At 48.6% G+C, this 15,646-nt stretch overlaps 1 protein-coding gene across 1 annotated transcript in view; it reads left to right on the top strand.

The window, feature by feature from the left end:
- The first annotated feature begins 696 nt into the window (after positions 1 to 696).
- The window catches only part of LOC147673771 (N-terminal EF-hand calcium-binding protein 2-like), a 565,615-nt gene continuing 550,665 nt past the window's right edge, over positions 697 to 15,646 (top strand). The window contains exon 1 of the mRNA XM_086945528.1: positions 697 to 1,011. Within this exon, the coding sequence (XP_086801654.1) occupies positions 769 to 1,011 (243 nt within the window). The 5' untranslated portion in view covers positions 697 to 768. The remainder of the gene's footprint in view (positions 1,012 to 15,646) is intronic.

Raw genomic sequence — 15,646 nt, 5'->3', positions numbered from 1 at the left:
ATCACGCAGGTGTCTCTTATTTGGGGGCGGCTCGGTCCTGAACAGATTTATCTCTATCCCCCGGCTTTAGGGGTACTGTATGTTTTTTTAAGTTTTATATAGCACAAACTCCACCCAAAGGTATTGGAGTTCTGTACTCGAGTACCAGTTACATTACACAAGGACACTTTCATTTTTTGGTAGGCCCAGGGAAATGAAGTGATTTGCCCAGAATCAAAGGATGTTGAGCCTGCACCAAGACTTGAACCTCGTTCCCTAGTACCAAAGATGGCAGCTCTGGCCGTTAGGCCACATCCTCTCCCCTCCCCCTTTAACACACAGGTGCCTCTCCAAGTGGTGGGGCTGGCACGCAGGCATCCCTGGCTTCGGGGCGCTGTATAATTCACAGGAGCCTCTCCTTAGAGCCGGGTTCCCGCACAGGTACCCCTGGCTTCTGGGCGCTGTACAACTCACATGTGCCTCTCCGGGTGGAGGGCGTGCGCTCAGGCATCACCTGGCTTCGGGGGCGCCGTATAACACACAGGTGCCTCCCCGCGTGGCGGTGCTCGCGCGCAGGTACCCCTGGCTTCGGGGGCGCTGCATACCCCATAGGTGTCTCTCCACGGGGGCGGGGCTCCCCGGGACGCGCAGGCACGCTCCAGAGGGCGTGTCCTCCGCGCCCCCGGCAGAGGATAGGCGGCAGGCCGGCCTCTCCGCCGCTTGTAAGAGGTGATGCAGAGCGTGTGGGAGGGAATCCCCCGCTCCCTCAGCATGAGGACTGTGTGAAAGATGTGTGAGCAGGCGGCGCGCTACTGCAGGGACAGTGTCCACAAGATCCTCAAGCAGCAACAGCAGCAGCAGCAGCCGCCGCAGGGACGAGCACTGGACGGCCTATTCCGCTGGATCGCCACCAAGATGAGCGACAAGAGCCTGCTGCCCGAGACCCGGGAGCTGATGCAGCAGGAGGGCATGGCGGCCGGCGGGCACCTGGCCATGCCCGAGCCCCGCAGAGGCATCTCCGTCATCCTGGATGTGAGTACCTGCCGCCCTCTCCCCCTGCCCTCGCCCGCTCGCGGACACCCAGTGCCACACAAACGCTGCCCCAAGTGGCACGGACGGGCGGTGGAAGAGCATGCATTGCGAGCCTCGAGGTAGCTCTGTGGGCGCGCGCACCTGCTGTAAACATCCCGGGAGCTGGGCTCTGTAATACTCAAGTATCTGCTCTTTATGCCCAATCCCTGCAGGTGGCATCTCTTGTATTCTGTGTTTGAGTAGCTGGCATCCTCTGCCCCCTGCCCGGCGTCCACGGACGCCCAAAGACAATCTGAAAACTCTCTAAAGTTGCGAGGCACCGCACCTGCCGAAGGGCACACACTTTAAGCGTAAACAGCGCACTTGTATATGCACCTACTATGGAGGTTGGGATATGTATCCCACCTCTTGTCTGTGCCGTGGAGAGACGCCTCAGACTTCCTGGAGTGAGTAGCAGGCACCCCGCCCCCATCCCTCACCACGACCCTAAAGCCTTTGAGAACCCACATACCAATCTCACCATGTAAGACACGGCACCTTCAGTAACCGGTAACATGAGCACCTAAACTGGGAAGATTGCTCGGTTAGTCGGTGCCCCTGCTGCTGCCTTGGGTGTAAGCTTTGGTACAGCGACCGTGAACCTCTCTTGCTTTGGCACTGCGCGCCTACCTGAACTCTCTCAAGTTACAAGACCCCCCTAGGATTGGCTATGAGCCGGCAACCCCCAAGTCGTAAAACAACTCAGCGGGAGAACGCACCTGCGGTAGACGTCTGGGGAGAGGAGAAAAGCATCTCCTCTCGTGAAATCCTCACAGTGCAAGCTGCACCTCCCCCCACCCTCCGTAAAAGCTTGAACCCACCCTCCCACCCTACTCCTCCCTTGACACCCCACCCATGTCAATCCAGTCTCTCTGTGAAGTTTCCGGTCGCACGGCATCTGCAAGAACAGAAAAGGGTGCAATTGAGCACATGCGCTGGAATGCTAGCTTGGTGAGTTCAGGCACCTACTGCAGGTATCTCTTGCGAATACATTCAGTAGAACACGATTTGCCAGAGCCCTTTCTAGGAATCTCTTTCACATTGGCACCTAACAGGCGCACTTTCTTCTCTCGAGCCCGCAGGTACCCGTATGGCAATAAACTAACTTTGGATATGCGGAACAGCCGCTGCGCCTGAACTTATAAACAAGTGGGGTAGCCTAGTTGTTTATCGCATCTGTGAAAGAGATACATGTACAGCAAAACACATTACATGTCGGAATCATAGGTGAACTGCTAGCCGGTGGCCGATGCATGCGTAATATTGAACCAGATAACCCAGGTAGACGCTATCTGCTTGCACTGTATGAAGCACTACATACACACTTTATTTTAACCCGAGAGTCTCGAACCTGGTAGCTGCCCAATTTGAATGCATCCGAATGCAGCTGCGGGGCAGTGGCTGGCAGTGGAAAGCGAGCGCAAACTCCGGCGAGCGGAGCCTCCTGGGATCTGCTCCGGAATGGTTTTGCTGAAACTGTACGTTACACTAGAACGAGCCCAATATTCGTTGTGCAACTAGCAGGTAACCGAATCAAAGGACAGACGCCAGTCTCAGTCGTGGTTACTGGGGTGGTGCGAACCCTACCCATCCTCGTAACTCGTCCTTTGGTTGAAGACGCTGCTTCAGCACTGCCCTGGTGGACAGCTCTAGCGCTGCTCTGGTAGACAGCTCCAGCACTGCTCTGGTGGACAGCTCCAGCACTGCTCAGGTGGACAGCTCCAGCACTGTTGTGGTGGACAGCTCCAGCGCTGCCCTGGTGGACAGCTCCAGCACTGTTGTGGTGGACAGCTCCAGCGCTGCCCTGGTGGACAGCTCCAGCACTGTTGTGGTGGACAGCTCCAGCGCTGCTGTGGTAGACAGCTCCAGCACTGCTCTAGTGGACAGCTCCAGCCCTGCTCTGATGGACAGCTCCAGCGCTGCTCTGGTGGACAGCTCCAGCACTGCTCTGGCGGACAGCTCCAGCACTGCTCTGGTGGACAGCTCCTTCCCAGCCCGGTCTCCTGCACCGATCGCCCGACCGGCCCCTGCTAGTAATACCGACCCCTGTGCTTCTTAGCAGTACTTAGCACATGCCCTGTGGGAAGAGAAGCTACCTAAGCGGCTTCAGCCCCCGATCGCTCGCGAATCGGCAAGGCTCTGAGAGATGGCGGCTTCTCCCGAAGATTTGAGTGCCTAGAAGTAGTTGGCGCTACACAGATTGGCCTCTGATTGACTTTGTTAACGGAGATGTTTACTGTTTTGTAAGAAGCAGGTTTGCTGCCAGTTCACGGTCTATGTAAACTCAGGATCTCTGTTGCGTTGCATTGAGCTTAGGGGGTTGGTAAGTGGGACGGAAGGGGGACGCCACAACTCTTTGCTTCAACTTCTGTAGTATTTTTTATATTTCTAATTCTTGTGATTTTGCATTGGAGCGCGATAGGCTCCCCTCCCCCCTCCCCCTCCCCCCCCCCCCCCTTAGGCCCTGTGCCGCCCAGCCACACTGTACTTAATGAGAGCACACAGTCAATAGGAGACTAAAAAAAAACTTGTGTTCGGAAAGTTTTATGCGGAGACCTTCCATCTCTGTGGGTAGGAACAGAAGGGAGCATAGGGCATACAAAGTGCGTACTATGACCTCCTCTCTGACCCATTACGGCCTCTCAAGGAGATGCAGCAGCGGTGTGCTGCCTGAGTGCAATGATCAGGGTTCAGTGGGTGCTTCTGTGCTCGGGTGCCACTGCACCTGCTGCACCAATGGAAGCTATGCTTCTCAAGGCAATGCCGCAGCGGTGTGCTACCTGAGTGCAACAATCAGGGTTCGGTTAGCACGTCAGGTTTCATGGTCCCGGTGCCACTGCACCTGCTGCACCAGTGGAAACTACGCCTCTGCCTGTAAAGGAGATGCTGCAGCAGTGTGCTGCCTGAGTGCAATGATCAGGGTTCGGTGGGAGCCTCTGGGTCCTGGTGCCACTGCACCTGCTGCACCAATGGAAGTCACGCCTCTGCCTCTCAAGGAGATGCCGCAGCGGTGTGCAAGAAGTGGAATCTGAAATCTGAGCACACAGACCTGTGCACCGGAGACATGTTGCAGGGTTAGAATATTGTGAACATTGTTTCAAGGCACACCACGCCCCCCAGCAGGGAGCATCTACTATCTTCAGCGCTTGCACACTCCTAGCCGTTATCCGCTCGGCCCTCCTCAGGAGCCGGTCTGTGACTGGGGCCAGTGACCCGGGCCTGGCATGAGCCGCTGCCTACTCGCCCTCCTCAGGATCCGGTCTGTGGCTGGGACCGGTGACCCGGGCCTGGCACGGGCAGTGACCGGACCTGGCATGAGCCGCTGCCTCCTCGCCCTCCTCAGGATCCGGTCTGTGGCTGGGACCGGTGACCCGGGCCTGGCACGGGCAGTGACCGGACCTGGCATGAGCCGCTGCCTCCTCGCCCTCCTCAGGATCCGGTCTCTGGCTGGGACCGGTGACCCGGGCCTGGCACGGGAACTGTTAGCGGACGAGCCACAGGGCAGGGGTGAACGCCGTGATTTTACACCCTCACTAGACTCTCGAGTCACAAATTCAGGGCGAGCACCGGCCCTCGTTCTTCAGGACTTACTTTTCATCCTTCAACTTTAACCAGGCCAGAAAAGGGAGGGGCTGGGGAGAGAAGCAAGGAGTTTCAGAGACGAAAAAGGCCCTGCAGGAGTGGGCGGGAGAGCCTGGAGTGTAGGGGGTGGAAGCCAGAGGCACGAGGAGGAACCAGGACAAGGGAACCTCTGTATTCGGCAGCTGGCGGCGGACTCCCTGCACTCATTTTCCTTAAAAATAAAGCTCTGCGCTCTTTTCTTGCCCGATCACACGTCAATTAGCATCAAGACGATTCACACGAATGGTCTGTGCTACTGACACGACGACCTTCCCTTTCTGACCAGTGACCACTGCTACTGCACCCGGTTCAACCCGTGCGCACTGGCGCTCAGAGAATCCTGTTGCACGGGGAAGGCTTAGACGGAGTGAGGCATGAGCGAGTGAGGAAGCAGGTTACATCCCGCAGGCAGAGCAAGCGTTTTAAAACCGCATCCCTTAAGTGCACAGTGCAAGTCTGGCTGATACTTCCACTGGCCTTTCGACGCCCAGCAGGGCACACTGGTGCTTGTTCCTGTTTGTCCATGAGTGCTAATGCTGTGCTTGCAGAGCACAAATATCAGAGAAAAATGGCACTGTATCAGTTTTGCACTTCAATCGGGATTTATAAAGTGTGGCCAATCACCTCTGAGGGTCTCAAGGCGCTGGAGTTGCTAGCTGCTTAGTGGAGAAAGCAGTGAAAACCAGGCAAAAGCAAGAGAACGCGCTCGGAAAAATGGGGAGAGGAAGGAGAAGGCAGTAAAAAAAGAAACAAGGCAAAAGCAGAGGAAGCTCTCAGAAAAACAAGGGGAGAGGAAGGAGAAAGCAGGAAAAAAAAGCCAACGCAGGAGAAAACATTCAGAATAAAAGGAGAAGAAGCAAAGCAGTAGAGTGCAGTAATACATGAGAGCTGGGCCTGGGACCTGCTCAATGGGGTCGCGCTGCGGTCTCCATTACGTAGGCCCTTGGAGGAGATAGGAGTGCTGGTGTTGGTGGGCGGGGTTATGCGGGAGGTGGGATAACAGGCAGCAGGCAGGAGCGGCAAATGAGTTAAAAAAACAAGGAACAGCAATAAAAAACGAAGCAGGAGAAAGCAGTCAATAAAAGTAGGGTTAAGGAAGGAGAAAACAGTGACAAAAGAGGAAAAAGCAGGAGAAAGCCCTCAGAAACATGGGGAGAGGAAGGAGAAAGCAGTAAAAACAAGGGAAAAGCAGGAGAAAGCACCCAGAAACATGGGGAGAGGAAGGAGAAAGCAGTAAAAACAAGGGAAAAGCAGGAGAAAGCACCCAGAAACATGGGGAGAGGAAGGAGAAAGCATTAAAAACAAGGGAAAAGCATAAGAAAGCACTCAGAAAAATGGGGCGAGGAGAAAGCAGTGAAAACAGGCAGGAAAAGCAAGAGTATGCAATCAGGCTCTAGGTCTTCAGAGCTTTACAGACATCAGTACCACTAATTCCTGTGTAGTCTATTGTCTGACTTGCTGAGCTTGAATCAACATACTTGCTGTAATCCTGGCTTGTACATGTAATACAAATATAGTGTTATTCTGGGCAAATGACTCTATATGATCACCCATATAACGGGGGAAGTTTGGGAGGCCCACTATGCAAAAATATTTAACCCAAAGGGTGTTTGTTTGGCAACCAACAGTGAGGGACACTTGGACTTTAATCATGAAACAGCCTCATTACTTGGTCTTTCACTTTCCCTCCCTGAAGTCGAGGAGGCTCTGAGGAAAGGTATTTCGTTAAAAGCCCCAGGTCCAGATGCAGTGCCATTGGATCTTTTTAAAATTAATCTTTATGTATGGGCACCATTATTACTTAATGTTTTTAAGGCGATTGTGGTCGGGCGTATCACTTTATCATGGAAAGAGGCGGTAGTTGTACCAATATTTAAAAAAGGTGATAAACGTGACCCGTGCTGCTGCAGGCCAATTTCGTTGATAGATGTTTCCTGTAAGCTGATGGGGAGGGTTATACTAGCTCGTCGGGAGACATGGGCAGACTCATCTGGCCTTATTGTGGATTCACAGTATGGGTTCAGGAGAGGAAAGGGGACAACAGAGCAGCGCCTTAATTTGGCCCTAATTGTGGGTAAGTACATGAAGACCAGGGGTGTTTCTATACACCTGGCCTTCATGGACTTATCAAGTGCATTCAACACTGTATGTAGGGATAAGCTATGGCGGATGATGGAGGCAATGGGGTTTGAGGAGCCTTTGGTCACCTTGCTGCGCAGATTACACGCTGCTACTACTGTCACCATTAGATACGGCCTGGGGGTGAAAAGACAAAATCTGGTGTACGCCAGGGCTGTAGTTTGGCCCCTTTTTTGTTTTTAGTTTATACAAATGGTTTAGAAAGGATTCTGTTGGAGAATTGTTCAGACTTCCCTAAAGTAAATGGTAAACAAATACCTTTGTTATCGTATGCCGATGACACTGTGCTAATTACCCTCACTGCTAACAGTATGCAAACTTGTCTGAACGCTTTTAATGGTTTTATGCAGTATGTAGACCTTAGGGTCAATTTTACAAAGTCCTTTGTAATGGTTTGTGGTCCTAGAGGGACAAAAAGCCGTAGGTTTGTTGTAGATAACTTGATCATTGAAAAAGTTGTAAACTTCAACTACTTGGGAAACCTCTTTAATAAAAATTTGAGCTGGGATTCACTAATAACGTCTCGAGTACAAAAAACCACGCGATCTATAGAGGCCCTTTTTCGTTTTTCAGGTAAACTGGGTCAAAAGCCAATTGCCGAACTGAAGACCTTGTATAATATTAAATGTTTGCCTGTCGCCACTTATGGGGCAGGGGTGTGGGGGACACATCAATGCACCCAAATTCAAGTGATGGAAAACAAGTTTTTAAAGCGTCTCTTGTCAATCCCAATTAGCTCACCAAACACTTTTTGCCATTCAGAGATGGGTATAGAATTTGTGAGTGATACCATTCATGTTTCCCCATTACTTCTATGGAGGAAAATTTGGCTATCTGAGGATCTGCAGCTTTCGAAAGATATTCTGAAAGATTGTATAAAGCTTGATTTTGCTATGCAGATCCCTTGGTTGTCATATGTGAAGGACACTTTCCACAAAATCGGCTTAGGACATATTTATAATAACCCAGAATTTATTGAGCAGGAGACAAAGATGGTAATTAAGAACGCTTACCGTAATACCTTGGGCTTGTTAAAAAATTACGAACAAGTAATATATCGCTTCGGTATATTGCAGCATCAATTTTATTTATCATTTACTGCACATACACAGTGGCATTTCTATTTGACGAGATTTTGACTTAATGTATTGCATTTTTTATTTGCTTTTCCGAAGCAAGGGGGTTAGTGTGAGAGGCTACCCCACTGCCCATGTGATAAGAAATCTCAACAATGCACTTTGCACTTTGTTCTTTTTTGATCTTTTTATAAAAAAACGAGAAACCGGTTTATCAAACCTATTTTAATGGATATTCGACCATGCAATTACAAAGAAGGATATGAGTATTTAAGATCGTTGCATACTGCTGCTATATGCAGTGCCATGCTTAGTTTTATCAGATTAGCACTTATTATCAGGAAAAAACATTGAAAATATGATCCTGTTTGAAAGACATTTGGTTGCTTTAGTGGGAACACTGAGAAAACACTTATTTAAAGAGTTTAGGGCAAAATGAGCTGGATAGCGTGAAAGGTTGAACCGGCTTATATTTGTGATACCCACATTTTTAAACTGCATAATTCACTTTACTACTGCACATTTTGTCCTTTCGGATTTTTATGAATTTTGTTAACCTTTCTTATATATGGATTGAAATTATTTTGGGTAGTGTGTTGAAATGTGGCTGAAATTTATTGTATGATAATAATCTGAACCTATAGATTTGAAAACCATTTGTAACTCCTGTTTTAAAAATGTACACTGATTCTTCCTGTGAATCGAAATAAAGTTTTTATGATGATGATGATGATGATGACTCGATGTCCAAAAGCATCTTTAAAAAAAATAGGAGCAGTATGAAAATGTGAAATACCAAGTGTCCACAGTGCTGTTTAATACTGTTTGAATGACATATTTCCCATCAATTAATTTATTCAGAATTTTATAAAGTGCTTTGTGTAGCCTTGCGTCACTACAGAACGCTATCACAATCTTTTTCTGTACTCTGGTCTCAGGCAGACCCTACGCACCTTACTGTTCTGTGTCTGACACTTTAAGATCGAGAGGCCCCAACTCCCATAAAATGATCTCTGTAAAATACCTACAAATATCTGAAATAACTTCAGTTTTATATATATGTGATTCATTTGACATGCTCTGCTGGAGTACTACTAGATGATCAGTAGTGTAGCCAGTGTGTCATGGGTCATAGTGCAAGGAAGTGAATGACCGTCCTGGCTGCTGTTTGAATTACAAAGTAAAGGAAAAATCAGGCTGCATTGGCACCTCAGCTCTCTGAGCCCCCGGTGTCACTGGACCTGCTGCACCAAAGGAAGCTGCCCCCCTGTACTTCAGCGGAGCAGCGTGTGGGGGTAAGGCGGAGATTACTGTGTCCCGATCCTATTGCAAAAAAGCAACACCCCAGACGTTCCTATTGCTCATGAAGCAAACAAGCAAGCTTCATAAGTCATTGAGCTTGTAGCAGACCGCTGTAGGCACATTTAGCCTAATACTTCACTTTTTTGTAAATACACTTTGATATTTATCTAGAAATACGTGAGTAAGGTGGGGAAGTTGTGCCCCCGTCCTGAAGAAGGAGCTTGCCTCCGAAACATGTCGACGCACACCAGAGGTCCTGTTCTTTAATACAACAGATTCGACCTCACACTGCACCCTTTTAATAGTACCAGCCAGAGTTTAGAATACATTTTTTCCTATATACTCATGTGCTAGGTACTTTTTAAACCTTCACCACATCCCACCACTCACTTGTAAATACACCCCACACACATGCACCACATATAGTCATTAACTATAAGTGCTCCCGCGTAGTCGTTGGTCGCAGCACGCCGCATCCCGTTAGAGGGGTGCGAAGACCCCGATGATGAAGCATGACACCAAGGGGCCTGTTGGTGTGTGAGGGGTATTTTACAAAACACTAAGTGCTCCAACATTTGTTGTACACTTCACCCCACATACGTGTTGGATTCTCCTTGTTTATTAAAGTACCGCTGTGTATATGGTCATTGCTTCTCTTTCTCATACTGCCTGTGGAAGGGACAGTGGTACGGTGCAGTCAAGGCACAAGTCCTAAAAAACAGAAGAGGGGGGACTAACCTAGTTAGTCTGCTTGCAAGTGACATCACAGTGAGTGACATTATGGTACGGGACACCACAGCATGTGATATCACGGCACATAACAACACATGTGACATCCCAGGTATTGACATCACCGTAAGTGGCATCACAAGCCATGACTTTACAGGAAGTGGCATCACAAGATGTGGCATCAAATCTTAAGCCCTCACATATATGATCAGCAGGTCTATCATGCGTACTTTTGAGCGCACTGCGAGGATGGTAGCACAGTGAGCTGAGGAAGATGATATGTGACCCCTACACCTTGTAATCCCCCGGTTTTATGTCACACATTCTGTACATTCATTACAAATGTATATAATGTATTGTATATGTAATATGCACGTCTGATGTAAAGCGCTCTGGCACACTTCATTGGGATGAGTAGGGCTATACAAGAAAAAATAGTGGTACTTAAATTATTTCAATGCCTTCTCAGGGGAAGTAAGCTCTATATAAATGCAGTTTGCTGTGTGTAAATACTGGGGAAGACCAACACATCTGACATTCTTACAGGCATGCATGCATAGCTCATAAACAGGAACTGAACAAACCGAAAAGCTGCTTCTCTTACGTATGTGTGAAGTGCTAAGAAGGTGTGAGCCTTTGTTTCCCCTGTGCTTCATTTTCATCAGGTGTGAGGCTCCTGACTGCTCACAGCCAGGAGAATCGGACAAAAGGAAGGCCTGATAACCCCTCAAATTTGGCCTTTGTTATGGGTCCAGCTGGAATCTAACATAAGAAAGCCGAGTCCCAGCCTGCACGTTGTTGCTTGTTGTAGATGAAAGCCGACAACGTGCAGGCGCTGCTAAATGTGTCCCGGTGTTTGAAATTACACTGGGGCGACCCCTCAAATTCGGCCTTTGTTATGGGTCCAGCTGGAATCTAACATAAGAAAGCCCAGTCCCAGCCTGCACCTTGTTGCTTGTTGTAGATAAAAGCCGACAACGTGCAGGTGCTGCTGAATGTGTTCTGGTGTTTGAAATTACACTGGGGCGACGCCTCAAATTCGGCCTTTGTTATGGGTCCAGCTGGAATCTAACATAAGAAAGCCCAGTCCCAGCCTGCACGTTGTTGCTTGTTGCAGATGGAAAGCAAGTAAGTCTAGAGGAAATCCCTGGAACACGAGGGGTCTTCTCTCTTACCTTGGCAGATGGAAAGCAGACAACGTGCTGGCGCTGCTGAATGTGTCCGGGTGTTTGAAATTACACCGGGACGAGCTCAGCACACTATTCAGTGCGGCCCAAATTCTTTGCCAGGTGGACGTTATTCACCCTGTGAAAATTATGGGTGGACGCTGCTACCCATTTGTACCCCCGACTCGTGCCCTGGGTGCAGTGTTGTCCAGTACTTCATTTGAGCCAGTGGTTTCCACTGCTCAGCACTTGTCAGCACCGGGCCTGTGACAGTCTGCCACAAGGTGGCGCTGTCTTGCTAATTTAGAGATGAACATAACAAAAGTTCATTGTTAACTCAATATACCATAAAAATGAATATTATCTGCCACCCAAGCCATTCTTATAGCGTTGGCGGTCTGAAATAGTCTGAATTGTCACACTTGCAGGAGTGCAAATGTTATTCTGTTGTTACTGTCATTGCTGGTGCTGGCGGGGGCAATGTGTGGCACAAGCTGCAGTGGTCTCCTGACAAGAGCCCTGGCACTCACAAATTAAGCACTAGCCCTCTCAGACTCAGACTGAGCCCTTCTCTGAGCGGATGATACAAAAACCTGCCCAGTTTACAGCGAGCGGTCCCATAATCGAAGAAAGCAGCAGCCGCGACGTTTGCTTCCCTGTAGCTATTCCGTCTTTTCTATGGCGCTTGCCGCTGGGTAGCCTATTTCTCAGACAGTTCTGAAACTTTTGGCAGAGATTCAAACTGGGGCACTAAGGAGATAAAGTGATTCGCCCAGGGTCACACAAATTGTGAAAGCGAACGAAAGATCTCACGTTTCCCGTTTCCACAGTAGACAGCATACTCGCTTTAGAGAACCCAGTGATTCCAGAGCTCCATCATGTGAGAACCCGTATTTTTCTAACAATATAACGTTGTCAGATTAAATCTTTCGAAACGTATTTATGTAAATGGTATTTAAAACGTCCATCCGGCCAGTTTCAAACACTGCCATCCGGGCTTCTTCACGGGTGTCAACGGTGGGTGAAGTAGCACTTTCTCTATTGTGTGTCAGAAGGAAGGCATGTCCGCTGTATGAGAACCGTTTCCATCTTTGAAAATGTGCATTAAATCCAGCTTTTTGCAGGCAAATCTTCTTTCGGGATTTACTGCTTTGGGCCGCCTTTAGTCCGTCCTGCAGGCTGATTGAAGCAAGGACTGCAAGGGATGTTAGAGAGGACTTTGTTTGGGGGTGGGGGAGGAGGGCAGAATGTGTGTGGGTGGGGGGGGGGGGTGCACAAATAGGCTCTGTCGTCCTGTAGTTTAGTGGGTGGGAACACCTTCTACGCATTGTTTGTTAGACTAGCATTTTGCCGGGGCGAGCCTCGGTTGTAAGGTTGGTGAGCTCAACCCACTTACATCAAAGCAACCCTCGAGGTGTTTGTGGTTGAAAGTAAACTTAACGTAACTTCACATGTATTTCTAGCTCCTCGAAGAAAGTCTCTTGGTTCTATTGACAGATAACTTCTGTTTATTGGTACCCATCTCGATGGCACTCATTGGATCAACTTCTGAAAAACGCAACCTATGTCCATGAGATCAAACACGGATCCCTGGAGTGGATGCATCAGCTCACTGAGCCACCAAACCCTTCTGGAGTCGATGGCGCCTTTGCCCCTTTTCACCTGTGACTGTGTAAACTGGGCAGGCCTGTTCGTGTTATTTGAAAGTTTATGGAACTAGATTGTTTCCTTTAAATGTCCCATATTAATTTTCTTCTTCCAGGCATGTTCTGATGGTAGAAAGTGCCTGTAATAAGAAAACAGCATCACATCTCACTTGATATAACTTATTACAACAAGCCAACAGGCGTCATAGTGCCTACTTCCCTTAGAAACTGTGATTGATGGTGCAGGGGCTGCCTGCGCACACTGCGCAGGTGCGTAACGCAGGTCCCTGCAGGGCGGGCAGGGGTCCCCAACCTTTCAGAGGGCCCCCCCATTCAGCCAAAAGTCAGTGAATATCTGTGAGATATGAGAGGCTCCAGAGCCCCCCAACACATTCTGCAGGGGGGAGGGAGGGACTCAGTTGTGTTACGCCTCTGACCAGTAGCATGCAAAATCATAACACGTATGCCTCTCCCAGGAGTCCATGCACCTTCACCCTCACACATCCAGAGGGAGGAGGTGGGGCCTGCACTGCACAGTGGGCAGTCTGCCTGCCCAGCAGGAAAAGATTCATTTTACCATAGAGAAGAGTCACAGGCCTGCCTCTTAAAGGCACTCACAAGTAGGCCTGGGTGGTAAATTCCGTTCCGCTCACTGAATTTGCGGAATTTGGGTAATTTCGCGTTCCGCGGAGAACGCAGAATTGCCAAAAATGCTGCGATCCGCGGTTTCGTGTGATTTTTTGCGTGTACGTGCTATCAAAATGCACGTTTGCGAGATATTTCCCCCGAGCATGCAAACAGCTTTCGGGAACAGGAAAAAAGCATCGCGAACGGGCGGAACAAGCAATTCCGCGTGTTCACAGAATTTCTGCGTGCTCACAGAGATTTTTTACCGTTTTGGGGAGCTTTGCGTAGCGCGACTACGCAAATTCCCCCCACCTCTACTCACAAGCAGAGCACCCGAGTAGAACGCAACTGGAAGGAGCGAGCACGCGCACACTGGGCCCTTGCCATGCCATGCAGAAAATAACAAAGATTGGCAAAGCCAATAGGTCTTACCTGCAGGCTTTGGTGATGTTGTTCAGCAGCAGACATCCCAAAGCATCAAGTGTGGCATGTTCTAGAGCCATCACAAGAGTCATGAATCAAAGGAGATTTGAGGTGAACTAGCTTTTTTAGACACACATTTATAGAAACATGTAGCTCTTTTGGAGGTCGGAGCATGGCAGATTTTTCTGAAAATTATTTATGAGTCACTAGGAATAGAGACAGTGCTTAATTTGAGCCTGTGGTTTCCCGTGCTGGGCACCAGCACTTGATTGTCAGCATCAGGGCGTGTAACAGTCTGCCACATGGTGGCGCTGTTCTGTCTAATTTAAAGATAAGCACAACCGTTGTTTATTAATTCAGTACATTAAAATGACTATTGACTGCTGCCCAAGCACTTTTTACAAATCTGGAGGCCTGGAAAAGGCTGAATTGTCACACTTGTTGAGTTGTGATGATTAATATTTGTGTTGGTACTGCCATTGCCAGCGCTGGCAGGGGCAATGTCTGGTGCAAGCCTCCTGTTGAGGGCCGTGGGCCACTTATGTTTTTATGAATTAAACACTAACTTGAGAACTTCATAGAGTGATGATAGCAAAAGTGAAAATAAATGTGCACACAAAGTGAGCCACTTCCAAAATACCTAGGCCCAGAACAAGAGCCTGGGACTTTCAGCTAATCTCAATATAACACCAAAATAACCCCTTCGAGAGACTTCCTTACTCTACCCCTCCTTGCATCATCTCATACCTTTTTTACTATCCCGATCCCCAAAAACAAGCCTTTCTAAACCCTCCCTCTAACTCACCCCCCCTCCACCTCCCTTTTACTCATCCCAAGCCTCCCCCTACTGCTATGAGCTCCAAAACAAACAAATAAAATGTCCAAATCCTTCCCTCTCCTATCCCTCCACTATCATTTTCAATGCAAATAACAGACTAACATGTCCACCACTCAAATTACTTTCATATTTTCACTATACTTATCCACCACTAATCCTGTATGGGTTCCGAAGTGGCGAGCTACTCGCCACAAAAGCACTTTAACACTGCATCAGGTAAAGCAAGTGCTATATCAATGCAAACCATTTCCCTCTTCTATCACTCCACTATCCTTCTCAATCGAAAAAACTGCCTAACATATCCATCACTCCAATCACTTTCATATTTCACTATACTATTTCACCACTAATTCTGTATGGGTTCCGGAGTAGCGTGCTACTCGCCGAAAAAGTGCTTTGACGCCTCAGCAGGGGTAGTAAGCGCTATATAAATGCAATTACGGTTCAGTACAGTACAAAGCTGACAAAAGCACACATGAAGATGAGTTAAATGAAAGGGCTTTGAGGACGAAGAAGGCTGGGGCTCATCACTGCAGTGTACAGTGAGAAAAAAATACTGTGCATGACTTTCTTGCAGAAATGTGCATGTTGCATGAGAGGAGAAGGCAATTAACGACAGGCTGTGCTGAAATTACACAAGCAGAAGAAAGGTTAGAAGCACATGTTACTGTATTAGTGCCAATTATTCAAACAAGATTGAAATCGCTTGTGAAAGCAAAGACTAATGAGGAAACGAGCAAAGAGTATCACAAAAACTACTTCAAATGCACTGCTAAAGCAGTGTAGCAGGAAGAAAGCAGGGGGGAGAGAGCAGGAAAACACATGCACGGCCATGAGGGCTGAACGCTAAATAATAAAGTAGTTCCCTAGATGTAAGCATTGGCAGGATAGCAAGTCATGCAATCAAAGGAATGGTTGGTAAAGAAGCTGTGGGGTGGGGCAAGTACCAGGGGGCTGAGGGGAAGCCATCAAAGAAGAAGCAATCAAAAGAGACTGACAAGCAAGCCAGCCAATGATAAGCATTGGGCA

The sequence above is a fragment of the Lissotriton vulgaris genome, chromosome 12 (assembly GCF_964263255.1).
Source record: "Lissotriton vulgaris chromosome 12, aLisVul1.2, whole genome shotgun sequence".
NCBI lineage: Eukaryota > Metazoa > Chordata > Amphibia > Caudata > Salamandridae > Lissotriton > Lissotriton vulgaris.
Note: the sequence above shows the minus strand (reverse complement) of the source record. Positions and strands in the feature narration are given on the sequence as shown.